The 26,808-nt window shown below is 45.2% G+C and overlaps 1 protein-coding gene across 2 annotated transcripts in view; it reads right to left on the reverse strand.

Annotated features, from left to right (window-relative positions):
- The window catches only part of LOC122559473 (intestine-specific homeobox-like), a 62,507-nt gene that overhangs the window by 9,938 nt on the left and 25,761 nt on the right, over positions 1-26,808 (reverse strand). The window contains exons 1-4 of one of the 2 annotated variants that reach the window (XM_087997509.1): positions 18,042-18,318; positions 12,829-13,023; positions 10,206-10,357; positions 7,362-7,478 (exon numbers count right to left, since the gene is read on the reverse strand). In XM_087997509.1, the coding sequence (XP_087853635.1) occupies positions 7,362-7,478; positions 10,206-10,357; positions 12,829-13,023; positions 18,042-18,225 (648 nt within the window). In that variant the 5' untranslated portion in view covers positions 18,226-18,318. Of the gene's footprint in view, positions 1-7,361; positions 7,479-10,205; positions 10,358-12,828; positions 13,024-18,041; positions 18,319-26,808 lie in introns of those variants that run through there. The other variant, XM_087997510.1, reaches the window with a different exon arrangement.

A 26,808-nucleotide genomic window follows, 5' to 3' on the forward strand; every position in this document is an offset into this window, starting at 1 on the left:
AATTAAACTGCATTTATTTCAATGCAAGAGTCTGAACAAGGAAGGCAGATAAACTTAGGGCAGGGTTAGGAACATAGGACTGGGCTATCATAGCAATTATAGAAACATGGCTCAGGGATGGACCGGATTGGCAGCTTAACGTTCCAGGATACAAATGCTACAGGAAGGATACAGCCGGAGGAGGGGGTCGGCAAGGGGCAAGAGAGGAGGGGGAGTGGTGTTTTTGATAAGGGATAGCATTACAGCTCTACTTAGGGAGGATATTCCTGGGAATACATCCAGGCAATTTATTTGGATGGAACTGAGAAATAAGAAAGGAATGATCACTTTATTGGGATTGTATTATAGATCCCCCAGTAGTCATTGGGAAATTGGGAAACAAATTTGTACGAAGATCTCGGTTATCTGTAAGAATAATAGGGTGGCTATGGTAGGGGAGTTTATATTTCCAAACTGGGACTTCCAGCGTGTTAAGGGGTTTGATGGAAGGGAATTTGTGAAGTGTGTACATGAAAAGTTTCCAATTCAATATGTAGTTGAACCGACGAGAGGAGGTGCAAATCTTGACCTACTCTTGGGAAATAAGGCAGGGCAGGTGACTGAAGGGTCAGTGGGGGAGCACTTTGGGGCCAGCGACCATAATTCTATTACTTTTCAAATATTGCTGAAAAAGATAGACAGAACCTAAAAATTAATGTTCCAAAATGGAGGAAGGCCAATTTTTGATGGTATTAGGCAAGAACATTCAAACGCTGATTGGGGGCAGATGTTCGGAGGTTAAGGGATGGCTGAAAAATGGGAAAACTTCAAAAATGAGATAACGAGAGTCGAGAGAAAGTATATTCCTAATAGGGTGAAAGGCAAGGCTGATAGGTGTAGGGAATGCTGGATGACTAGAGAAATTGAGGTTTAGATTAAGAAAAAGAAGGAAACATATGTCAGGTCATAGAGTCATAGAGATGTACAGCATGGAAACAGACTCTTCTGTCTAACTCATCCATGCTGACCAGATATCCCAAACCAATCTAGTCCCACCTGCCAGCACCTGGCCCATACCCCTCCAAACCCTTCCTATTCATATACCCATCCAAATGCCTTTTAAATGTTGCAATTGTACCAGCCTCCATTACTTCCTCTGACAGCTCATTCCACCCTCTGTGTGAAAAAGTTGCCCTTTAGATCTCTTTTATATATTTCCCCTTTCATCCTAAACCTATGCCCTCTAGTTCTGGACTCCCCCACCCCATGGGTGGTGTCTATTTACCCTATCCATGCCTCTCATGATTTTACAAACCTCTATAAGGTCATCCCTCAGCCTATGATGCTCCAGGGAAAACAGCCCAGCCGATTTAGCCTCTCCCTATAGCTCAAATCCTCCAACCCTGACAACATCCTTATAAATCTTTTCTGAACCCTTTCAAGTTTCACAACATCCTTCTGATAGGAAGGAGACCAGAATTGCATGCAATATTCCAACAGAGGCCTGACCAATGTCCTGTACATGACTTTCCAACTCCCTTACTCAGTACTCTGACCAATAAAGGAAAGCATACCAAATGCCTTCTTCATTATCCTATCTACCTAAGATTCCATTTTCAAGGAGCTATGAACCTGCATTCCAAAGTCTCCTTGTTCAGCAACACTCCCCGGGACCTTACCATTAAGTGTATAAGTCCTGCTAAAATTTCCTTTTCCAAAATGCAGCACTTCGCATTTATCTAAATTAAACTTCATCTGCCACTTCTCAGCCCATTGGCCCATTTGATCAAGATCTCATTTTAATCTGAGGTAACCTTCTTCACTGTCCACTACATCTCCAATGCTGGTGTCATCTGCAAACTTACTAACCATACCTCTTAAGCTCACATCCAAAGCATTTATAGGAATGACGAAAAGTAGTGTGTACCCATCACCGATTCTTGTGTGGGGTCACATGCCTCCAATCTGAAAAAATAACCCTCCACCGCCACCCTCTGTCTCCTACCTATGAGCCTACCTGTGAACCTGAAGGAGATGAGGAGATACTAAACGAGTATTTTGCAACATTGTTTACTGTGGAGAAGGACATGGAAGATATAGAATGTGGAGAAATAGATGGTGACATCTTGAAAAATGTCCATATTACAGAGGAGAAGGTGCTGGATGCCTTAAAACCCATAAAGGTGGATGAATCCCCAAGATCTGTTCAGGTGTACCCTAGATATCTGTGGGAAGCTATAGAAATGATTGGTGGTTCCCTTGCTGAGATATTTGTATCATTGGAAGCCACAGGTGAAGTGCTGGCAGACTGAAGGTTGGCTAACATGGTGGATACCTTTAAGAAACGTGGTAAGGAAAATCCAGGAAACTACAGATCAGTGAGCCTGACATTGGTGGTGGGCAAGTTGTTGGAGGGAATCCTGAGGGGTAGGATTTACATGTATTTGGAAAGGCAAGGACTGATTAGAGATTATCAACATGGCTTTGTGTGTGGGAAATCATGTCTCACTAACTCGACTGAGTTTGTTGAAGAAATAGCGAAGAGGAGAGCAGTGGACGTGATCTACATGGACTTCAGTAATGCGTTCAGCAAAGTTCCTCATGGTAGACTGGTTAACAAGGTTAGATCGTATGGAATACAGGTAGAACTAGCCATTTGGATATAGAACTGGCTCAAAGGTAGAAGACAGAAGGTGGTGGTGGAGGGTTGATTTTTCAGACAGGAGGCCTGTGACCAGTGGAGTGTCACAAGGATTGGGTCCACTGCTTTTCGTCATTTATGTAAATGATTTGAATGTGAACATAGGAAGTATAATTAGTAAGTTTACACCAAAATTGGAGGTACAGTGGATAGCGAAGAAGGTTTCCTTAGATTGCAAGGGATTTTGATCAGATGAGCGAATGAGCTGAGGAGTGGCAGACAGAGTTTAATTTTGATAAATGTGAGGTGCTGCATTTTAGAAAGGTAAAACAGAGCAGAACCTATATACTTAATGGTGAGGGTCCTGGAGAGTGTTGCTGAACAAAGCGACCTTGGCGTGCAGGTTCATAGTTCTTTGAAAGTACAGTATCTGGTCATAAGGATAGTGAAGAAGGCATTTGCTATGCCTTCCTTTATTGGTCAGAGCATTGAATATAGGAGTTGGGAGGTCATGTTGCAGCTATGCAGGACGTTGGTTAGACCACATTTGGAACATTTGTTTGTAGTTCTGGTTTCCTCTATAGGGAAGATGTTGTGAAAGGTTTCAGAAAAGATTTGTAAAGATGTCGCCAGGGTTGGAGGGTTTGAACTATAGGGAAAAGCTGAATAAACTGTTTTTACTGGAGTTTTGGAGGCTGAGGAGTGAACTTATAGAGGTTTATAAAATCATGAGGGACATGGATAGAATAAATATACAAGATCTTTTCCCTGGGGTGGGGGAGTCTAGAACTAGAGGGCATAGGTTTAGGGTGAGAGGGGAAAAATTAAAAAGTGACCTAAGAGGAAACTTTTTCATGCAAAGTGCACGAATGGAATGAGCTGCCAGAGGAAGTGGTGGATGCTGGTACAGTTACAACATTTAAAAGGCATCTGGATAGGTATATGAATAGGAAGGGTTTAGAGGAGCATGGGGCAAATGGGCGTAGATTGATTTAGGATATCTGGTCGGCATGGACAAGTTGGACTGAAGGGTCTGTTTCTGTGCTGTACATCTCTGTGACTCCATGACTCTGGGCAGGTTACGAAGAATCTGACGAGTACTTATCCCAAGCCTCAACAAATGGTCACACATTGGACGGAGGGGATGAGCAGGTGAGGATTTTCAGATGAAAGTTGGGGCTCCTCCACATAAAATCCACGCGTGAAACCCGATGTGATTATGTCACGTTCTGAACTGAGCGCTAACATGCTCCTCACGCATCATGCTGTGGTTGGGCAAGTGCGAAAAAGGACAGTCTGCCTCATTTGAAGAAAAATGTCATTTGCTGGCAACTGAACTAATTAATAAACCAATTGAGCCGATTTTTATACTATCCACGGCGTCACGCGGTTAGAGTGAGCAGGCAGATAAGGGTAGAAAATCTGCTTATTCACCATCCAAGAAGAAGAAGGAGGAGGAAAAGGAAGGGGTGTGTGAGGGGGTGTGAGGTGGTGTGAGGTGGTGTGAGGGGGTGTGAGGGGGTGTGAGGTGGTGTGAGGGGGTGTGAGGTGGTGTGAGGGGGTGTGAGGGGGTGTGAGGTGGTGTGAGGGTGTGTGAGGGGGTGTGAGGGGGTGTGAGGGGGTGTGAGGTGGTGTGAGGGTGTGTGAGGGGGTGTGAGGGGGTGTGAGGTGGTGTGAGGGTGTGTGAGGGGGTATGAGGGGGTGTGAGGGGGTGTGAGGGAGTGTGAGGGGTTTGAGGGGGTGTGAGGTGGTGTGAGGGGGTGTGAGGGGGTGTGAGGTGGTGTGAGGGGGTGTGAGGTGGTGTGAGGGGGTGTGAGGGGGTGTGAGGGGGTGTGAGGGGGTGTGAGGTGGTGTGAGGGGGTGTGAGGTGGTTGAGGGGGTGTGAGGGGGTGTGAGGGGGTGTGAGGTGGTGTGAGGGGGTGTGAGGGGGTGTGAGGTGGTGTGAGGTGGTGTGAGGGGGTGTGAGGGGGTGTGAGGTGGTGTGAGGGGGTGTGAGGGGGTGTGAGGGGGTGTGAGGTGGTGTGAGGGGGTGTGAGGTGGTGTGAGGTGGTGTGAGGGGGTGTGAGGGGGTGTGAGGTGGTGTGAGGTGGTGTGAGGGGGTGTGAGGGGGTGTGAGGTGGTGTGAGGGGGTGTGAGGTGGTGTGAGGGGGTGTGAGGGGGTGTGAGGTGGTGTGAGGGTGTGTGAGGGGGTGTGAGGGGGTGTGAGGGGGTGTGAGGTGGTGTGAGGGTGTGTGAGGGGGTGTGAGGGGGTGTGAGGGGGTGTGAGGTGGTGTGAGGGTGTGTGAGGGGGTATGAGGGGGTGTGAGGGGGTGTGAGGGAGTGTGAGGGGTTTGAGGGGGTGTGAGGTGGTGTGAGGGGGTGTGAGGGGGTGTGAGGTGGTGTGAGGGGGTGTGAGGGGGTGTGAGGTGGTGTGAGGGGGTGTGAGGGGGTGTGAGGGGGTGTGAGGGGGTGTGAGGGGTGTGAGGTGGTGTGAGGGGGTGTGAGGTGGTTGAGGGGGTGTGAGGGGGTGTGAGGGGGTGTGAGGTGGTGTGAGGGGGTGTGAGGGGGTGTGAGGTGGTGTGAGGGGGTGTGAGGGGGTGTGAGGTGGTGTGAGGGGGTGTGAGGGGGTGTGAGGGGGTGTGAGGTGGTGTGAGGTGGTGTGAGGGGGTGTGAGGGGGTGTGAGGGGGTGTGAGGGGTGTGAGGTGGTGTGAGGGGGTGTGAGGTGGTTGAGGGGGTGTGAGGGGGTGTGAGGGGGTGTGAGGTGGTGTGAGGGGGTGTGAGGGGGTGTGAGGTGGTGTGAGGTGGTGTGAGGGGGTGTGAGGGGGTGTGAGGGGGTGTGAGGTGGTGTGAGGTGGTGTGAGGGGGTGTGAGGGGGTGTGAGGGGGTGTGAGGTGGTGTGAGGGGGTGTGAGGTGGTGTGAGGTGGTGTGAGGGGGTGTGAGGGGGTGTGAGGTGGTGTGAGGGGGTGTGAGGTGGTGTGAGGGGGTGTGAGGTGGTGTGAGGGGGTGTGAGGGGGTGTGAGGTGGTGTGAGGGGGTGTGAGGGGGTGTGAGGGGGTGTGAGGTGGTGTGAGGGTGTGTGAGGGGGTGTGAGGGGGTGTGAGGTGGTGTGAGGTGGTGTGAGGGTGTGTGAGGGGGTATGAGGGGGTGTGAGGGGGTGTGAGGGAGTGTGAGGGGTTTGAGGGGGTGTGAGGTGGTGTGAGGGGGTGTGAGGGGGTGTGAGGTGGTGTGAGGGGGTGTGAGGGGGTGTGAGGTGGTGTGAGGGGGTGTGAGGGGGTGTGAGGGGGTGTGAGGGGGTGTGAGGGGTGTGAGGGGGTGTGAGGGGGTGTGAGGTGGTGTGAGGGGGTGTGAGGTGGTGTGAGGGGGTGTGAGGGGGTGTGAGGGGGTGTGAGGGGGTGTGAGGTGGTGTGAGGGGCTGTGAGGGGGTGTGCGCGGGTGTGAGGGGGTGTGAGGTGGTGTGAGGGGGTGTGAGGTGGTTGAGGGGGTGTGAGGTGGTGTGAGGGGGTGTGAGGTGGTGTGAGGGGGTGTGAGGGGGTGTGAGGTGGTGTGAGGTGGTGTGAGGGGGTGTGAGGGGGTGTGAGGTGGTGTGAGGGGGTGTGAGGGGGTGTGAGGGGGTGTGAGGTGGTGTGAGGGGGGTGTGAGGGGGGTGTGAGGTGGTGTGAGGTGGTGTGAGGGGGTGAGCTGTCTGCATTGGAGCGAGACACCCACACCAAATGCCACTCACCCATTTTTGGCATGCCTGCTTGTCTTCCAAAATCCTCACCTCCCCTTGCCCTTCTCAAGCCCACACGATCCATCCCTGTCCAAAACTCCTGGATTGTCTGAGATCGGGACCCACTCCTGGCCTCTATCTTGTGACTGCCTGCAGACTTGGCAGCACCCTCCATTCCCTGAGATCTGCCACTGCTGGGACTGCTGTAACCTGCGGCTAATCAAATTAGCTGGCAGCTCTTGAGTGCAGAAGACCCACTTAATGGTTGCTGAAGCAGCCCACAGCTTGCTTTCAATATGGGGGAACCTTAGTTTAAAGTCAGTCGGTTCGTGACCTTTACCCTCAACCAAAGGACACACTGCTTGCCAAGGGAGATTGGATAACAATAAGGATTAATTCATTCCATATCCCATCCTTCCTAACCATGAACTCAATCAAAACCCATGCTCCCAGCATCTCGTGTTTATCATACAGTCTTGCGCCTCTCAGATTGATTTTATTCTGAGGTGTCTGACCTCCATCTCTCTCAACAATCAAGCCTGTCTTTGGCCCAGCTAAACATAGATCTTATCCGCTGTGCTTAATGGATAGTGAGCGCAGAGGAGGAAAGTTGGGGTTCTGTCTCTGGGGGATTGCATCTCACAGGCTATGATTTCAACAAGTTCAGGCTCAGAAACTCTCATGTACCAGGCTAAGGCTGCAGGAAAGAACTGCTCGATATTTCAATGAGTCAGTGGGCAAGTTGTGGAGGAGACAGTCTCAGGGGATGTTGGAAATGGTCAGTGTTGACTCACTAAAGTGCAATGCGAATGGATTTCTTTCAGAATATGCTGGGACATAATATTTGACGTAACGTGGTGTCCAAGAAGGATCAAGTGACTTTGAACCCAAGTTTGCTTTTGCCACTGTGGGCTTTTTACATGCCTCATATATAGGCTTTGCTGTAGACTGTTTGATTGTTATGATTGGTCAAAGTCTCCATTTTTATTGTATCACCTAGATGAACCTTAGTCTTTCTTTGTCAAGCAATTGCTCCAGTCAGACACACTTACCTCGGTTTGAGACTTGGGAGCAGGAACCACATCTACCTCAGTGAGGTGTTGCAATCCACCAAAATTCCCCAGCTTCTCATACTTCCTCCATTTTGCTCGGCGATTTTGGAACCAAATCTGTTTGATTGAAAGCAAACAGGACTAAGACATTAACAATTCCTTTCTGCTTGGTCTTGGTTAAGTTTAGGATCGCAGAGCATGTGCTGTCGGATGGTAAGGAACTAATTTGGCCTCACTAGCCTCGGGGAAGTTGTGTGGTCAAGACCCACTTTGGCATATATGTGCAGCTCTGAACGGCATGGATGAGGCAAATAGTGATGTTCAGTGCAATGACATTTGATGCTTACTGCTATCAGCAAGGAACAGGACTGTCCTATGTGGAGAGATGATGCTGTAGGTGCTTGACAGGAGCTAGCAATATGCAAAATACAAGTGAAGCACCAGCTTTTCACAGATTCTGTCTGAGACTATGCAATCTTTTGCATTAAGATGCTCACTAAAGACCAAAGGTGTTCCATCTGGGGTAATTGCCACTAAATATCCTAACTTAATGACAAATATGCAGGTGAACTCTTACATTAGGAAGCATCATCTGAGGAGTTTTCATTTAAGGCATGATATTTAACAGAAAGAAAAACATTTCTATTCAATTAAACCTTTGAAATTCTGCAAGCACTTGCAATGTGTAGTATTTAAAGACAATTCATTTGTCTGGGCTCTTGTGGTTCAGTGGTAGAGGTCCTAGGCCAGAAGGCCTTCATTCAAGTTTGCTTCAGGAATTCTGTGACTACACCTGCAGTGTTGGTTTCCTTTTCACAGGGAAGGCATTATTACCGCAGAGGAAGTGCAATGAAGGTTCCCCAAGCCTGTTCCTGAGAAGGCAAGACTGTGTTCTGTGAAGAGAGATTGGTCTTGTATTCGCTAGCATTTCAAAGAATGAGTGGGGATCTCCTTGAGATCTATAAAATACATGCAGGGATAGATGTGATACATTCAGGTATGCATTTCCCATAGTTGGGGAGCCTAGTAAAGGAGATGCCACTTTGCATCAAGATGAGAAAAATGTTTTTTCTAAGAGACTTATGAGTCTTTGGAATTCTCACCACAGAATCTGTGGTGGCTCAAACATACAGCATCTGAACCAATGAACACAACAATCTCTGTTGGCTTCACCACTTTTGGAATATTGTGTGCAATTCTGGTCTCCTTCCTAATGGAAGGGTGTTATCAAACTTGAAAGGGTTCAGAAAAGATTTATAAGGATGTTGCCATGGTTGGAGGATTTGAGCTATAGGGAGAGGGTGAATAAGCTGGGGCTGTTTTCCCTGGAGTGTCGAAGGCTGAGGGGTGACCTTATAGAGGTTTGTAAAATCATGAGGGGCATGGATAGGATAAATAGACAACGTCTTTTCCCTGAGGTGGGGGAGTCCAGAAGTAGAGGGGCATAAGTATAGGGTGAGAGGGGAAAGATATAAAAGAGACCTAAAGGGCAACCTTTTCACGCAGAGGGTGGGTATATGAATAGGAAGGTTTTGGAGGGATATGGGCCGGGTGCTGGCAGGTGGGACGAGATTAGGTTGTGACATTTGGTTGGCATGGACGAGATGGACCGAAGGGTCTGTTTCATTCTACGTACATCTCTATGATCTATGGTCTGTGACACCACCTTCTCTATATTGTGGCACTCCCCTTAGTTTCACACTGGAATATTAACCTCAATTTTGTGTTCAAGACTCTAGGGGTGCAGGCATAGTGTAGCCTCCTGAACCACATTCCAAGAGTGAGGAATGTCAGCTGCGAAGATTGACTGGAGAAGTTCCGTCTCTTTTCATTGGTGAAGCGAAGGCTGAGGGGAGATCTGATTCAAAATCATGACAGGCCTGGGCAGTGTGGAACAAGAAAAGATGTTTCCATCTGTGTACCGAGAATAAGAGGGCAGAAATGTCAAACAATTGGCAAAAAAGCAACAAGTTTTCAGGTAATTGTGGATAGGCTTTGGATTGCAAACTGTCTATTGAAGTATTCAAAAGGGCTATTATCTGAAAAGGGAGAATTGCAGGATTACAGGGAGAGGGCAGGAGAGTGGAACTAAGGCAAGCGCTCATTCAGAGAGCCCGTGCAGATACAATGTTCTCCTGTGTAGTAACACTTCCATGAGAATTCTGTGATTCTCCCTCATTTTGGAAAGAAATGATTTTAGATGAGATTACCTACAGTGTGGAAACAGGCCCTTCAGCCCAACAAGTCCACACCGACCCTGACCAATGCACCTAACACTATGGGCTATTTAGTATGGCCAATTCACCTAAACTGCACATCTTTGGACTGTGGGAGGAAACCCACACAGACATAGGGAGAACATGCGAACTCCACACAGACGGTCACCCGATGGTAGAATTGAATATGGGTCGCTGACGCAGCAGTGCTAACCACTGAGCCACCATGCCACCCTTGTTGCCTGAAGCTTACTGCTGGGGACCATGTTGGAGTAATGGGACAGGCTATCATTAGATTGGCAATGCCCACTGTTATCTCCTCAGGTTCTTCAAGAGAGGAATGAAAAGCACCAGGAACCCAGGTTTGATTCCAGCCTCGAGCGACTGTCTGTGTGGAGTTTGCACATTCTCCCCGTGTCTGCGTGGGTTTCCTCCCACAGTCCACAGATGTGCAGGTCAGGTGAATTGGCCATGCTAAATTGCCCGTAGTGTTAGGTGCATTAGTCAGAGGGAAATGGGTCTGGGTGGATTACTCTTCGGAGGGTTGGTGTGGACTTGTTGGGCTGAAGGGCCTGTTTCCACACTGTAGGGAATCTAATCTAAGAAAAGACAAGCACCTGACACTGACCTGAACCCTGGCTTCAGGCAGGTCAATCTTAGCTGCAAGTTTATCCCGTGTGCAAACATCTGGGTAGTGCGTGATCTGGAAGATCTTCTCCAACTCATGGAGTTGCTCTGTGCTGAAGGTTGTCCGTACTCTTCGCTTTGACTTCCTTTCATCTGGGGGGGAGACAGCAGAAAAATAACCCGATTATCGCACAGGCCTTGCATTCTCAAAAAGACAGACTCTGTGCAATGACATTGTTTGTGCAAGTTCAGCCCATTTTGGACTATCCGTGTTTACAGTAAACATTTGGAAATCCCAATGGTGGCCTAGTGGTTAAAAGCATTGTTTCCCAGTGCTGAGGACCCCGGTTTGATTCCAGCCTCGGTTGTGTGATGATGCTCTAGTTTTAAGATATGCCTTTTAAGCTGTTTTTTTTTGTGAAGTGAGTCTAAGACAGAGGTGCTGAGTGGTTTAATAGTTAAATAACTATTTTTCTATTAAGTTTTCCAATTGAGTTAAAGTTAGACACCAATTCTTCTTTCTTTTGCTGGTATTTTAACTGTAGGATAAGAATAAAATGTGTTTTATTTAAAGTCGAGTAGTGTAACCAATCGAATCGCATCTGGAGAACCGCACCATACACTTGCCTTTAAGTAAGATAAAAGTTTGGGTCTGAGCAGCTATATCAAAGTACCTATGCCACCTGGATTATTCGTACCTAAGGTATTGGTATTGAAGGTGATAGAGAATCTTGGATCAGTTTTACACATTATTTTTACATTGATTTCAAAACCTATTCCATCCCCTCCTCCATGATATTCCCAGTAATTGATTGGAATAGCTTAATCTGACAAATACATGAAGGAGATCTGTATTATGGCACTCAATATGTTGTTTTGTTTAATTGCAAATAAGGTCAAATTCCCTAATAACATGAGAAAATGTGAAATATGGCAGGAACAATAAAGAAGCAGGGTACTACTTAAACAGAGAATAACTCCACAGCTTTGAGGCACAGGGGGGTTTCGGTGGTCCTGTCCATGACTCACGAAAGGTTAGCAAGGAGGTACAGCACATAATCCAGAAGGTTAAACAAGAGATGTGAGCCTTACTCACAAAAGGAATTGAATATAAAAGTAAGGAGGTTATGATTTAGTTATATAAGGCATTGGTGAGACTACATCTCGATCAATGGGTGCAGTTTGCTCTCCTTACTTAGGGAGCGATGTAAATGCATTAAAAGCAGTTCAGAGGAGATGTATCAGTTTGATACCTGGAATGAATGACTGGTTTGTCTCATGAGGAAAGATTAGCTAGACTGGGATTGTTTTCAGTAGAATTCAGAAGACGAGGAGTAATTTGATTGAGGTTTATAGTTTCCTGTAGTGGGTGCATCCGGAACAATGGGATACTGTTTTAGACTGAGAGTTAGCCAGTGTCGGGCAGAGATGTGGTGATTTCTTTTCCCTTGGAGTGTTGTGTGGCTTAAAGAAGACTGTGCCTCAGAAAGTGATGGATATGGGGGTCATGGAGCATTTTTAAGGAGGAGTTAAATAGATTCTTCTTAGGCAAGGAGTTAAAGGATAGATGACAATGTGGAATTCAACAAACAAGGAGATCAGCCATGATCTTATTGAATGGTGGATGACTGAATGACCTAGCTCGGCTCTTAATTTGTATGCATGCTCATATGTGCCTCAGTGGCTAGCACTCACTGCACCAGGGACACTGTTTGATTGCAGACTCAGGAGACTGTGTCACGTTTTCACAAACCTGCATGGGTTTTGACTGTTCCGGTTTCCTTACACAGTCCAAAGATGCGCAGGTTAGGTGGATTGGTCATTCTAAATTTCCGATAGTGTCCAAGGATATGCAGACGAGGTGGATTAGCCATGGGAAAGACAACAATAAAGTAGGGGGTTATATCTGGGTGGGATGCTCTCTGGAGGGTGGCCGTGGATTTGATGGGCTGAATGGCCTGCTTCCATACTGTAGGGATTCTGTTCTGATTCGCATAAAAGGGCACATGGTCAGATTTGTTTTTGTTGTCCTTCTGATGGGTAGATGTGAGAAGTGCAGAAAGATTGGCTTTCAAGGCACTGGGCAGACAATTCTGGACCAAGAATGTGGGTCAGTCTAAAAGCATTTTTCTTCAAGTAACAACTGGAGGTGTTTGGGGCAACTCTGGGATGTCATAAAGGTCCCTTGGATTAAAGAACGGAAGACTGACTAGAAACAGAAAAACCTGTGTCAAGTCTTGCTCAAAATCGGTTGATCTTTTTGGTTTAATTTTTTAGCCAAAACCTGATTGTAACTGATGCATGCTTTCTTTTAGATGAAATGAAGCTTGAATTCTGACCTAGCTTGGCAGGGTTTGGGTTGTCATCCCTCTGGATTGTTGCACCAGAATACCTATCCAGTATACAACCGTATAGAGGTTAAGATACTTAACTCTCCCTATATTACAGCACCACAGATAGTGCATGTCAAGTTCAATGTCTACCTACCAAGTTACATCTCTCGAAAGGAGCTATTGACTAGATCCTTCCCCATTTATTGTGCTGCCTGTTTTCACTTTGCTTTAAAGCTTCTCTAACCTTACCTTCTTGCTCAAAACCCCTGACTTATGTGAGACACAACTCACCATAAAAGGTACTGTCCACTGAAGTGTCATAATCACTCGCCTCCTCGCCATAGTCCCTGTCCTCCCTCAGGTTCTTCTCACAATGGCTTTCCAAGATGGAGGCCGTTAGCTTGCTCTGTGAAGCTGTCGGTGTGAACGCAGACTTCAGTGCCTCTCTCAGTTGCTGCCGAGCAGATTTCTGCCCATCTTTCCGATCTGAAAGGAATGGTTGGAAATTATACTGGGAAAACTGCCCAGAGAAAGTCCCTGTAAATCCAGTGAAATGTCACACGCATCAAGAACTGCTGTCGCTATGAAAAATTAATTTCATCAAGTTGGAGGTTTGGATTCTAAAATAGGTGCAAAGTTGAATGCACATACCATAGTAATGTTTAAAACATTACCACACTGAGTAGAGATACCATCACCATTACACTGAATACAGACAGCCCTTTAATATTTAAACTCTTTACACCAAATGCAGAAACCCTCCTGAGGCTTAAACCTCATTTAAAATGCTTTTGTAATTTTTAAATATTTTTCAGTGAGTGCATACGCACGCCCCTGTGACATTTCTGGTTTTCATTCACAGGACATGGTTGTCTCTGGCCAGGGCCAGTATTTTTTGTTTCATCACTAATTTCCCAGAATGCAGTTGAGAATCAATCACATTATTGTGGGTCTGGGGTTACACATAGGTAATGATGGCAGATTTCCTTCCCTAAAGGACACTAGTGAACCAGATTTCCTGACAATCGGCACCAGTTTCACTGGTATCATTGGACTCTTAATCCCAGATTTTTATTGAATTCAAATTCCACCATTTGCCATGGCAGATTCAAACCTGGGTTAATAAATTAGTACTAATACAACTAGACAGTCACCTCCCCATTACGCCAGCATAGATTCAGTCGTAATGTTTAAACCCGTTGCACTATGTACAGATACCCCTGTATTGTGCAAAGCCATAACTCTGAGTACAGATATTCTTGGAATGTTTAAACACCCATTACACTGAAATGCGATACATTTGTAATGTCTAAACCCATTTACTCTGAGTACAGCTACCCTTGTAAAGTACAAATCCAATTACACAGAGTCCAGATGCCCTTCTAATGTTTAAATGCCCAGTACCTAAATTACAGATAACCTTGTAGCACTTAAAGCTTCACTACACTGAGTGCTTTACCCTCGCTTATACCTTGGCCACCACCGGACACATATTGCCCCTGTCTTCTCTTCTCAGCCTTTCACAAGATCCGTTCCCTCTGGGATGCCCTGGTTCACTTCTCATTCACTCTCAACACTACCAATCCCCCCCCCGCTCCTCCCACCGCCCCTCCCCCACAGCACCTTCCCCTGCAACCACAGAAGGTGTAACACCTGTCTGTTTACTTCCTCCCTCCTCAGTATCCATGGCCCTAAACACACCTTCCAGGTGAAGCAGCACTTTATTTAATCTAATCTATTGCATTCACTGCTCACAATGTGGTCTCCTCTGCAACGTGGGAGAAAGTGAGGACTGCAGATGCTGGAGATCAGAGTCCGAAAGTGTAGCGCTAGAAAAGTACAACTAGTCAGGCAGCATCCGAGGAGCAGGAGAGTCGATGTTTCGAGCATAAGCTAGGAATGAGGCTTGTGGCCCAAGGGGACTTGGCCCAAGAGCCTAATTTCTGATGAAGGGCTTATGTTCCTGCTCCTCAGAGGCTGCCTGACCGCTGTGCTTTTCCAGCGCCACACACCTTTACGTTGGGGAAAAGAAGCATAGACTGGGTGAGCGCTTCACAGAACACCTGAGTTCTGTCTGCAAAAAAAATCCCTGAGCTTCCAATTGCCTTACATTTCAAAATACCACCCTGTTCCCCGGACAGCATCTGTGTCTCAGGCTTGCTGCAGTGCTCCAGCGAAGCTCAGTACAAGCTGGAAGAACAGCACCTCATTTTCCACTTGGGAATTCACCAGCCTTCAGGACTCAACATCAAGTTCAATAATTTTAGGAGTTGAGTCACCTTTTCCCATGCCCTTATCCCAACCCCCACACACCAAGCCTTGTTATCACATGGTCTGCTATTACACACTGCCTATTGTTAGCCACTAACAGTCTCCAGTAATGGCTATTCACTCTCCTAGCCAGATCATTACCCACTCCTTTGTCTGTCCAACGGTTTTTCTCTCTCTTTGGGCTCTATCTCCACCCTTAACCCCTCCCTCCCACCCTTTTTTCTGTATAAAAAGCAACTTTTTCCGAGCTACCATCAGTTCTGAAGAAGGGCCACAGCACCTGAAGTGTCTGATTTCTCTCCACAGACACTACCGTACCTGCTGAGTTTTTACAGCAATTTGTTTTTGTTTCTGATTTTCAGCACCCACAATTCTTTTGGGATTCTTTTGTTTATAATCTCATAATGTTTAAACTCCCATTACACCAAGTGCAGATTCGCTTGCAAATTTTAAGCCTCCATTATACTGAGTACAGACACCTTTGTCATACTTAAAGGCCAATTACAGTAAGTACCAATGCGCTCGTAATGTCAAGTGCATTGCACTGAGAATTGATACCTTGATAATATTGAAACCCATTACAGAGTACGGATCCCCTCATAATATTTATACATCCATTACTGAGTACTGATATCCCTGTAATGTTTGAACTCCAGTTACACTGAGTACAGATCCCCATCTAATGTTTAAATTCATTACATTGGATAGATACCTTTTTAACGTTTAAACCATTACAATGATACAAATACCCTTGCTATATTTAAACTTCTATTACATTGAGTACAGATAACCTCGAAATGTTTAAAACCCAGTTACACTGAATCCCACTACAATGAAATGTTTAAACATTCATTTCACTGAGTATAGATATTCAGGTAAAGTTTAAACTTCCATTAAACTAAGTAGAGATACATTTGTATTGTCTAAACTCATTACACTCAGTACACATATCCTTGTATAAGTTAAAGCCCACTGAGTCTCACTAACCTTAAAATGTTCAAATATCCATTACACTGTGTATAGCTACTCTTGTAATGTTTAAACCCCAGTTATACTAAATGCAGATATCTCTGTGATACTTAAGCTCCAGTTACACAGAGTACAGATGTCCTCATAACGTTTGAACTCCTTACAGTAAGTACAAATACTTTCCTAATATTTAAACCCATTACAAATCTACTTTTTGTCATTTACATAAATGATTTGGATGCGAGCATAAAAGGTACAGTTAGTAACTTTGCAGATGACACCAAAATTGGAGGTGTAGTGGACAGCGAAGAGGGTTACCTCAGATTACAACAGGATCTGGACCAGATGGGCTAATGGGCTGAGAAGTGGCAGATGGAATTTAATTCAAATAAATGCGAGGTGCTGCATTTTGGGAAAGAAAATCTTAGCAGGACTTATACACTTAATGGTAAGGTTCCAGAGAGTGTTGCTGAACAAAGAGACCTTGGAGTACAGGTTCATAGCTCCTTGAAAGTGGAGTCGTAGGCAGATAGGATAGTGAAGAAGGCCTTTGGTCTAAAAATTGTAAAAATTTAAAAGTGTCTAAAAGACACCAAAACCTTCCAAAAGTGGTCTAACCAACATCCTGTACTGCTGCCACATGACCTCCCAACTCCTATGTCCAATAGTCATTAGTTAGGCCACTGTTGGAATATTGTGTGCAATTTTGGTCTCCATCCTATAGAATAGATGTAAAACGTGAAAGGGTTCAGAAAAGATTTACAAGGATATTGCCAGGGTTGGAGGGTTTGAGCTATAGGGAAAGGCTGAGTAGCCTGGACCTATTTTCCCTTCGGTGTCGGAGGCTGAGGGGTGACCTTATAGAAGTTTATAAGATCATGAGGGGCATGGATAGGGTAACTAGACAAGATCTTTTCCCTGGGGTAGGGTGGTCCAGAACTAGGGGGCATAAGTTTAGGGTGAGAGAGGAAACATTTAAAAAAGACCTAAGGGGCAACTTTTCATGCAGAGGGTGGTGCGTGTATTAAATGAGCTGCCAGAGGAAGTGGTGAAGCTGGTACAATTACAGCATTTAAAAGGCACCTGGATGGGTACATGAATGGGAAGGGTTCAGAATGATGTGGACCAAGTTCTGGTCCTGTGATAAATACCCACATCCCATTAAAGAATAAATGTTTTAAAAACTTTTGCTGCACAGTCTATGGCAGAGGAAGAGGCAGAGACCCATCCATCAATGCTGCCTTCATTTATGTGTTTTTTTTCATTTCTTTATGAGGTTACGGTGTCACTGACTGGGAGAGCATTCCTAATTTTCCAAAGGGTTGATTTCTGTTGTAGGTTTATTTGCCCACCTTAGCTCCACATCTTCACTTAAGTTAATTCTACCATTCTCAGTATTAGCGGTTTCAATCCACCCCAACATCAAGTGAAAAGAATTCCCGATTTCAACTGACCATTGTGTCTTTCCCAATTTTCCACTGAAGTGGCCTTGCTCTAACTTAAAGATCTTTCTTGATACCCCCACTAGACAAAATAGTTCATCTGTCTGTACCTGATATGAAGTCCTTTTAATGAGCTGTATTTTAAAGACTTCAATCAGATCACACTCCAAACTTCTGTACTTCAGAGGAGTACATGCTGAAGTTACACAGCCTGTCCTATATGGATCCAAACCAACATCCATAACAAGTAAATGACACATATGACACACACACACACACACACACACACACACACACACACACACACACACACACACACACACACACACACACACACACACACACACACACACACACACACACACACGCAAAACCTGGTTTTCTTTGTTCAAGAGGGTGACTGTTGCCGGGATGTCGTTGCACAACCCACTTTGGCAAGAGCAGGGTATTGGTGACAAGTGAGCACAGCCAATGTTGACCATGAGCCTGGCCTTTATCGTGCATCGCCCACGCACACCCGATACAGAGCAGTGCAGCCAACCAAAGAGACAAAGAGACTCAGGTTGAATCTTATCACCTCTGAGCTGGGAGACGTTGAGAGACAATTCACACAGCCACTCTGGCGCGGGCGATCAGGAAGGCGGGTGAGGGGGTAGATGGGAAAAGGGAAGGATAGTGGTGTTCTCTTTTCAGAACTTCCAAATAAAGAAAAGGCACTGTTATCTGTCTCCATGAGTCAGCAATCTCTGTGAGTCATATCACTTTATCTGGCCTCATGCTCGGGCAAAGGCATGACCCGCACTGACCTCCCCCAGACCTTACCTTGGGTGCGGTACCTGTCATGACTCTCCAGTTGCCTGGATGCCCTGTCTCCGTGTAGGGTCCCCCTTCTGCCACCTGACCTCTCCTCATCCAGGACTCTCTTAAAAGGCCGGTTCAAAATCCCCTCCACTGAGTGAGTCAGGGGAGGCTTGTCGATGCTCCCAGATTTGGTACCGCTGCTCATCTTGTCTGATAACAAATCAAATGGAAAGGAGTCTCCACACCTTCTGACAAGTTTTTCCTTTCCTGTTAAAAACTACCCAAGTTCTTCAGCGGAGGCTCGGGGTTTTATTTTCAGATATATCGTGCTGACTTGCTCACCAGTTTAGTGCCCATCCCCCACCCCCACCCTGCTGCTTCACATTATTGTTTTCCCTGCTATCTTTTGAATTATATTTGCTATTCCTACACAATCCTCTGGGCTGCTTGTCCAATGAACGAGCAGTCTAGTGGGCGATCATGCCTTACGATCATTAATGAGGTTTGCCTTGGATTACACTGTAACTAGTGTTCAATAAAAAACAGCCTGATAACATTGAGGCCCATACACATAGCAAGCCTCACTGGCCCCTTGGAACATGATTTCTCAGCTGGAGACGGGGTTTCTGCCTGCAGCCCGTGCCTTATTTAAAGTTAACACTCAATCAGCCAAGCCTTGCAGCCTGTTTCATCTGTGGTTGGCATTGCCAGGTACTGATGCTGCAGAAAGCCCCTCACGTGCCACTGCCCAAAGGCAGCCTGCCAGGGGAAGATTAAAAAAACAACTCAAAAATTCAGCATAGGGTCATAATTCAGCAACAGGGCCAGTACCAGAATGGAATAGTGGACAGGCTCCAGTTCATGGCAAGTGGCCAATGACCTAAAGGTCAGACCTCAGGCCCTGTTACTTCTATGGCATTGTGCAAGGGCTTCAAGTGCCAATTACATTTATTTCCCCTCTAAAAAAACAACTCAAAAATTCAGCATAGGGTCATAATTCAGCAACAGGGCCAGTACCAGAATGGAATAGTGGACAGGCTCCAGTTCATGGCAAGTGGCCAATGACCTAAAGGTCAGACCTCAGGCCCTGTTACTTCTATGGCATTGTGCAAGGGCTTCAAGTGCCAATTACATTTATTTCCCCTTTGACTTTCTGATTTGAATTGTTTGAATAATATTATTCAGAAACACGGGGAGCCTATAGTTCCCTGTAGTTTTCTCTGTGGCAATATCCCAGCCAAAGTCAACTTGCCAACCAACCTGCCCCCTTTCACCCTGTAGTATAAATTAGTGTGATGTTTTGAGGTTTGGCAACTCTTGTGATGAGGTGGGCAAGGTGAAAAGACTCGGCAACAGGTTTCAATAACATACAGGTTTGTTTTCTCATTCATTCATGGGATGTGGGCATCATTGGCTGGGCCATCGTCATTGTTTATTTTCAATTTCTCCGCAAAAGAACAATATAGTCCGTGTGGTGTAGGTTCACCCACAGTACTGTTAGGGAGTTCCAGGATATCGACCCAGTGACAGCAAAGGGACAGCAATGTAGTCTAAATTAAGATGGTGTGTGACTTGGAGGAGAACTTGTGTGGTGTCCCATGGACTTTGTCTGATAGATCCTTTTGACTTTAATTTCTAATAATCAACCACAGGATCTTGAATACAGGTTTTCAATTGTTTCTTCAAAAGTACGAAGCGAGAGTAATTTCATTCCAGGCTAGTCACGACGAAAACTCTGAAGTAAAGGAAAAAGCAGCTGATACCATTTTTAGTCACATAAACATCTCATGACATAAATTCAGATCTCATTTCACACAAACATAAGAACTAGAAACTCATTCAAACACATAACTCAATGCCGTTAATGTCTTCTTTACTCAGTCAAGAATTAATTAATCTCATCCTAACTTGGTACAGTTTTTTTTAACCATTGCCTATCAATATCTGCCCTTTCACTTCATCTCTAAATCCTTTCTCTGGAGAGAACCTTTGTACAAGGTGCACCTTCATAATTCCTGCGGAAGCTGGCCTTTAGGGTGCACAAAGCTCATCTGGTCCAAGGTTTATCTGGCGATTTTCTCACTGCTTCAGAAGAAAAAGTACATTTTTACTCTAAGAAGACTACAGTTTTGAAAGCTCCTGTCAGAGGAGCCTGGGTAAGATTAGGTTACTTTACAGTGTGGAAACAGGCCCTTCGGCCCAACAAGTCCACACCGACCCGCCGAAGCGCAAACCACCCATACCCCTACATTTACCCCTTACCTAACACTACGGACAATTTAGCATGGCCAATTCACCTGACCTGCACATCTTTGGACTGTGGGAGGAAACCGGAGCACCCGGAGGAAACCCACACAGACAAGGGGAGAATGTGCAAACTCCACACAGTCAGTCGCCTGAGGCGGGAATTGAACCCGGGTCTCTGGCGCTGTGAGGCAGCAGTGCTAACCACTGTGCCACCGTGCCGCCCATAATTTTAAAATTGAAAATTGAAAAAGAGAGGTGATTCTGAATTGTATCTTGTAGATCATACACACTGCTGTTACTGAGTCTCAATGGTGGAGGGAGTGGAGGTTACTGGATATGGTGTCAATCAAGCTGTCTGCTGTGCCCTAGATGGTGCTAAGATTCTTGAATGTTGTTGGAGCTGCAGCCACTGGCCAAGTGTGGAGTATTCCATCACTCTCCTGACTTGTGCTTTATAGATGGTGGACAGGAAATGAGTTACTTGCTGTAGTATTCCTAGCCTCTGAACTGCTCTTGTAGCCACTGTATTTATATGACTAGTCCATTTGAGTTTCTAGTCAATGGTGACGCCCCAAGATATTGATAAGGGGGATTTCATTGAAGATAACATTATTGAATATCAAGGAGTGATGATTAGATTCTGCCTTGGTAGAGATAGATATTGATTAGTAGTTTGTAGCAAATGTTGCTTGCTACTTATCAGCCCAATATTGGATGTTGTCCAGGTCTTGCTGCTTATCATCACAAACTGCTTCAATATCTAACGAGTTGCAAATGGTATTGAAAAGTGTGCAATCGTTAGCTACCTTTTTTTATTACTGTTCATTCATGGGATGTGGCCAGCATTCAATGCCATTCACTTATTGCCCTTGAATAGGTGATAGTGAGCTATCTTCTCGAACCACGACAGTCCGTGTGCCCAGTGACACTAAAAGAAATGTAATATATTTCCAAGTCAGGATGGTGAGTGGTTTGGAGAGGAACTTAATTGAATTGAATAGAACTTACAGTCACGTGTAATGAGACAACTTGCTGTTGGTGATATGCATATGTACCTCCTGCCCTTGTCCTTCAAGATGGAAGTGGTCATGGGTTTGGAAGATACTATCTAAAGGTCTTTGAAGAAATCAACTTGTAGAAGGTACATACTACTGAGCATCAAATGCGGAGGGAGTGAATGTTTGTGAATTCAATCTCTCTACGTAGCTTTGAAGAAACAATTGAAAACCTATATTCAAGATCCTGTGGTTGATTATTAGAAATTAAAGTCAAAAGGATCTATCAGACAAGGTCCATGGGACACCACATAAGTTCTCCTCCAAGTCACACCATCTTAATTTAGACTACATTGCTATCCCTTTGCTGTCACTGGGTTGATATCCTGGAGTTCCCTAACAGTAATGTGGGTGAACCTACACCACATGGACTATATTGGTTCCTTTGCGAAGGAATTGAAGATTAGCAGTTACTGATGGCTCAACCAATGATGCCCACACCGCATGAATGAATGAGTGGATGTGATGCAAATCAAGTGGCTAACTTGTCTTGAATAATGTCGAGCTTCTTAAGTGTTGTTGGAGCTGTAATCATCCAGGTAAATGGGGAGTATTCTATCGCACACATGACTTGTGCCTTGTAGGTAATGGACAGGCTCTGGGGAGTCAGAAGGTGAGTTACTAGCCTCTGACCTGTTGTATTTATATGGTGAGTACAGTTGAGTTTCTGGTCAATGGTAATCCCTAAGATGTTAATAGTGGGGGATTGAGTGGGGGTAAAACCATTGAATGTCAAGGGGTGGTAATTAGATTGTCTCTTACTGGGGATGGTCATTGACTGACATTTGTGTGTCACTTGTCAGCCTCACTAATATCCTTTATGGAAGGAAACTGCCATACCTACCTGGTTTAGACTACATGTGACTCCAGATCCACAGCAATATCATTGACTCTTACCTGCCCTCTGGGCATTTGGGGACGTGCAATAAATGCGTGCCTAGCCAGCCTGTGAATGCATAAAAAAAAGCCCAAGCCTAAATATCGTCCAGATCTTGTTGTATTTGAACATGGACTGTTTCAGTATTGGAGGGTTTGTGAATGATGCTGAACATTGTGCAATTACCGGTGAACATCCCCAATGATGGAGGGAAGGTCATTGATGAAGCACCTGAAGATGTTTGCACCTGGGACGCTACCTGGAGCTGCGATAACTGAACTCCAATAGCTGCAACCATCTCACAACCATCTTTGTTTGGAATTAAAAGTGAGTTGGTAAGATAGTGTTGAGCAAGTACTTATTGAAGGCACAGTCACTTTACTGATGATGGAGAGTAAGCTGATGGGGTGACAATGGGCTGGATTAGATTTGTCCTGCTCTTTATGTGCAATTTTCCATATTGTTGGGCAGATGCCAGTGTTTTAGCTATAATGGAACACCAGAACTTGCCATCTGCCTCACCAAGCTGTTCCAGTACAGCTAAAACTCTGGCATCTGCCCAGCAATATGGAAAATTGCACATAAAGTACTGTTGCTGGAATGCTGTCTTTGTAGTATCCAGTGTCTCCAACCATTTCTTGATATCTGTGGAGTGAATCGAATTGGCTGAAGACTGGCATCTGTGATGCTGGGCACCTTTGGAGGAGGCTATGATGGATCTCCACTTGACATTTCTGGCTGAGTGTTGTTGCAAATGCTTCAGCCTTGCATTTCGCACCAAGGAGTTGTGCTCCCTCATCATTGAGAATGACGACACTTGTGCAATGTCTCCTCCATTGTCCCCCATCATTCACAACTGGATGTGGCAGGACTGCAGAGCTTCGATCTGATCTGTTGTTATGGGTTGGCTTAGCTTGGTCCATCACTTACTGCTTATGCTGCATGGCAGGGAAGTAGTCCTGTTTGGTAGCTTGACATCTCATTGTTATTTATGTCTGATGATGCTTCTGGCATGCTCTCCTGTATTCTTCAGCAAACCAGCTTGATCTCGCAGCTTGATGATGATAAAGTGTGGAATATACAGGGTCATGAAGTTACAGATTACGGTTGAATATGATTCTGTCCCTCCTTCGAAAAGTCCACAGTGCCTCAGGGCTTCCAAGCTTTGCATTTCTAGATCTGTTCCATTTACCATGGTGAAAATGCCACACAATATGAAGGAGGGTATCCTCAATGTGAAGGTGGGACTTTGCCTCCACAATGATTGTGTGATGATCACTCTTGCTGATCCTATCATGGATAGACACATCTGTGGCAGGAAAATTGGTGAGGGCAAGATCAAATACATTTTTCCCTCATGCTGAGACCCAGTTGAGTAGCCAAGTCATAAACGATATTGCTGCTAGACTGAGTCTTCAGCAGGTAGTGAGGGTAGCACCAAGAGGAGAAAATAAAATTGGCCTTGTTCCCACCAATCTACCCTGCTGCCTCAGTCAATGACAGTAGGAGTGATCTTTGCATGAGCTTAAAAGACTGGAACTAAATAAGGCGGTCTGTGACTTGGGGAAACATTCTGATGGGGACGTCGCTGGCTGGGCCAGCATTTATCGCTCATCCTAATCATCCAGAAGGAAGTGAAGAGTTAACCACATCGCTGCGAGTTTGGAGTCACATGTAGACCAGACCAGTGTCCTACCCCTGAATCCAATTCAAGACGCAGTGTGGGTCTGGTTAAGTTTGTGCAAGCCCTTCCACAGTTTGATGAAAGGGATGCTGAGGCATTTTTCATTTCTTTTTAAGCAGATAAGGTGGCCAAAGAAAAGTGGACATTACTCATGTAAAACAAGATTGATAGGCGGCACTCATGAGACTTGTGCCTTGTTTTCTGAAGAGACTTCATTAAATTAAGAAATGTTATTATTGGTGTATATGAGTTAGTCCCCGAGGCTTACAGGCAGAATGTCACAATATCTAGAAGCATCTTGGACAGATTTAGATAGAATTTGCAAGAATAAATCAACATTATTTTAGCTGTTGGAGATATTAAAAGTGGAAACTATGTGTGAGGCCCATCTGAGGGATTAATTCTAGAATAAGTTAAGAATTCACTCTTCTTATTAGTAAAAAGCCACAGAAGGTTACAAAACCTACATGAGCAGCTGAGGTAACTGGTGGGTATAGGCTGGTCTACCCAGGTGCAGAAGAATAGAAGGTGAATGGGTGAAATGAAAGCCAAGGAGACAGGGAGAAGAGGGACAGCTGTGAGTGCTCCAGGATTTCCTCCGGAGCCTGTGAAGAACGGGGCTGAAGGTGGAACTGATGTCTTATGGCCTAAGTGTTTCTGTTGTCACAAGGTAGGGCAACTTTGTGCCGATTGCTGGAGGTTGTGGGGTCAACCTGTGGGATTTACCTGTGTTGAAAATGTGTTGCTGGAAAAGCGCAGCAGGTCAGGCAGCATCCAGGGAATAGGAGAATCGATGTTTCGGGCATAAGCCCTTCTTCAGGAATGAGGAAAGTTTTTTGATTTACCAGTGTACCAAGTCAGTGCAAGGGAAGGAATCCTGACTCAGAATACAACTGAATAACTGCAGCTATGAGGCCAAGTACAAGCCTTATTGGAAACGTAAATGAGGCATCTGAAAGTTACAGGGAATTCTTGTCAAGAGGAAAAGAAAACTTATTCCTCAACTGAGGCAAGTCATACTTGGAGATGCAAAAGTATCTAAGAAAGTTACAAGAACGCAAGGTTTTAGTGAATGATATAAAAAGTTGTGGCATCTCTCGTAGACCTGTATGAGCCTGTTTTTTTTTGCACATTGGACTGAAAATGAGAAAGGAGCACTGCTTTAAAACTAAGAGAAAAACCTGGGAGTATTTCGCAGCTTTGAGAAAAATAAGTGAACTGGTGCATCTGAAACAAAGGTACATTTTGGGGATCTTGTGCCTCTATTTGTTATGGATGCAGAAGAGCTCAGCCTAGCAACAAACTGCTGACTGGTCAGGTTACAGTCTAATATAGGCTCAATGAGAGGAGAGAATGAGATGGAGAAAAGCTTGAAAATTGCCTCATCATTCTTTCCTCTCTCTCCCCATTCTACATAAAGTTGTGACCTCTAATTTTCCGCTAAAAGACCAGAAAAAATATACATCGGTGTCAATGAAAGAAATAATTCTAAATTCGAAAGATGTGAAGAAAGATCCTAGATCCTGGATTCACAGTTTGATTATTGACTGGTGGAACAGAACGGTATTTCTCTGAATACATTTTGTTTCCTTCCACTCATAATGTTTATTTTACTTTGTATGCCTGTGTACATGTTGTGTGTATGTGTGGAAGTTTTTAAAGTTTACGATATATGAATTAGATATCCTGAACTTTTAAAGTTCTTAGAAAAGCACAGCAGGTCAGGCAGCATCCGAGGAGCAGGCGAATTGACGTTTCAGGCCAGAGCTCTTCATCAGGAATCCTGATGAAGGGCTCTGGCCCAAAATGTCGATTCTCCTGCTCCTCGGATGCTGCCTGACCTGCTGTGCTTTTCCAGCAACACACTCTTGACTCTGATCTCCACCATCTGCAGACATCACTTTCTCCTTTTAGAGCTCTTGTTGCAGTTAACAGTGTTACAACAAGCTGACATATTTTTATTGTTACTGAAGGAACGCTGGGCGGAAACTTATTGGGGTCTGCATGCCATAGCTGTAGTAAGAAACATCAAGCTGTATCTTTTAACTAAATTCTGGTCATCAATGTGAAATTCTCACTCAGCAGCATGGAGTTGCCTAGTAAGGAGAATTATTGCTGATTAATAACTGTAAATCTTACCTCACGAAATGCAGCTACAAACTTTACCACGGTGAGCAAACTAGATGTTGAAAATTCTTGACATGGAAGTTAGAGCAGGAACCTGGAGAATCTTCTTTTATTCATTGGGTGGCCATTATTTATTTGGCGGCATGGTGGCTCACAGCCTCACAGAGACCCAGGTTCAATTCCAGCCTCAGGTAACTGTCTGTGTGGTGTTTGCATATTTTCGGCGTGTCTGCGTGGGTTTCCTCCAGGTTCTTTGGTTTCCTCCCACAATCCAAAGATGTGCAGGTCAGGCGAATTGGCCATGCTAAATTGCCCATAGTGTTAGGTGCATTATTCAGGGGGAATGGGTCTAGGTGTGGACTTGTTGGGCCGAAGGGCATGTTTCCACACTGTAGGGATCCTAATCTAATCTTCACTCACAGGACATGAGTCCTGCTGGCTGGCTGGCATTTATTACCTGTTCCCAGCTACTTTTGAACTGAGTGGCTTGCTGGCCATTTCAGAGGTCAGTTGAGACTCAACAACGTTGGCTGTGGGTCTGGAGTCACATGTAGGCCAGACCGAGGTAACAATGGCAGATTTCCTTCCTGAAGGACATTGGTGAGACAGATGGGTCTTTTCAATAATTGAAAATGGTTTCATGGTCATCAATAGATTCTTAATTCCAGACTTTGTTTATGTGGAATTTGAATTCAATCATCTGCTGTGGTGGGATTCAAGCCCAGGTCCCCAGAACGTTAACTGAGTTTCTGGATTAATAGTCTGGTGATAATCACCTCCCCAGTTCACCACTCGCTC

Source organism: Chiloscyllium plagiosum, unplaced genomic scaffold, assembly GCF_037043375.1.
Source record: "Chiloscyllium plagiosum isolate Xiang-an unplaced genomic scaffold, Cpla_swu_hap1 HiC_scaffold_19, whole genome shotgun sequence".
NCBI lineage: Eukaryota > Metazoa > Chordata > Chondrichthyes > Orectolobiformes > Hemiscylliidae > Chiloscyllium > Chiloscyllium plagiosum.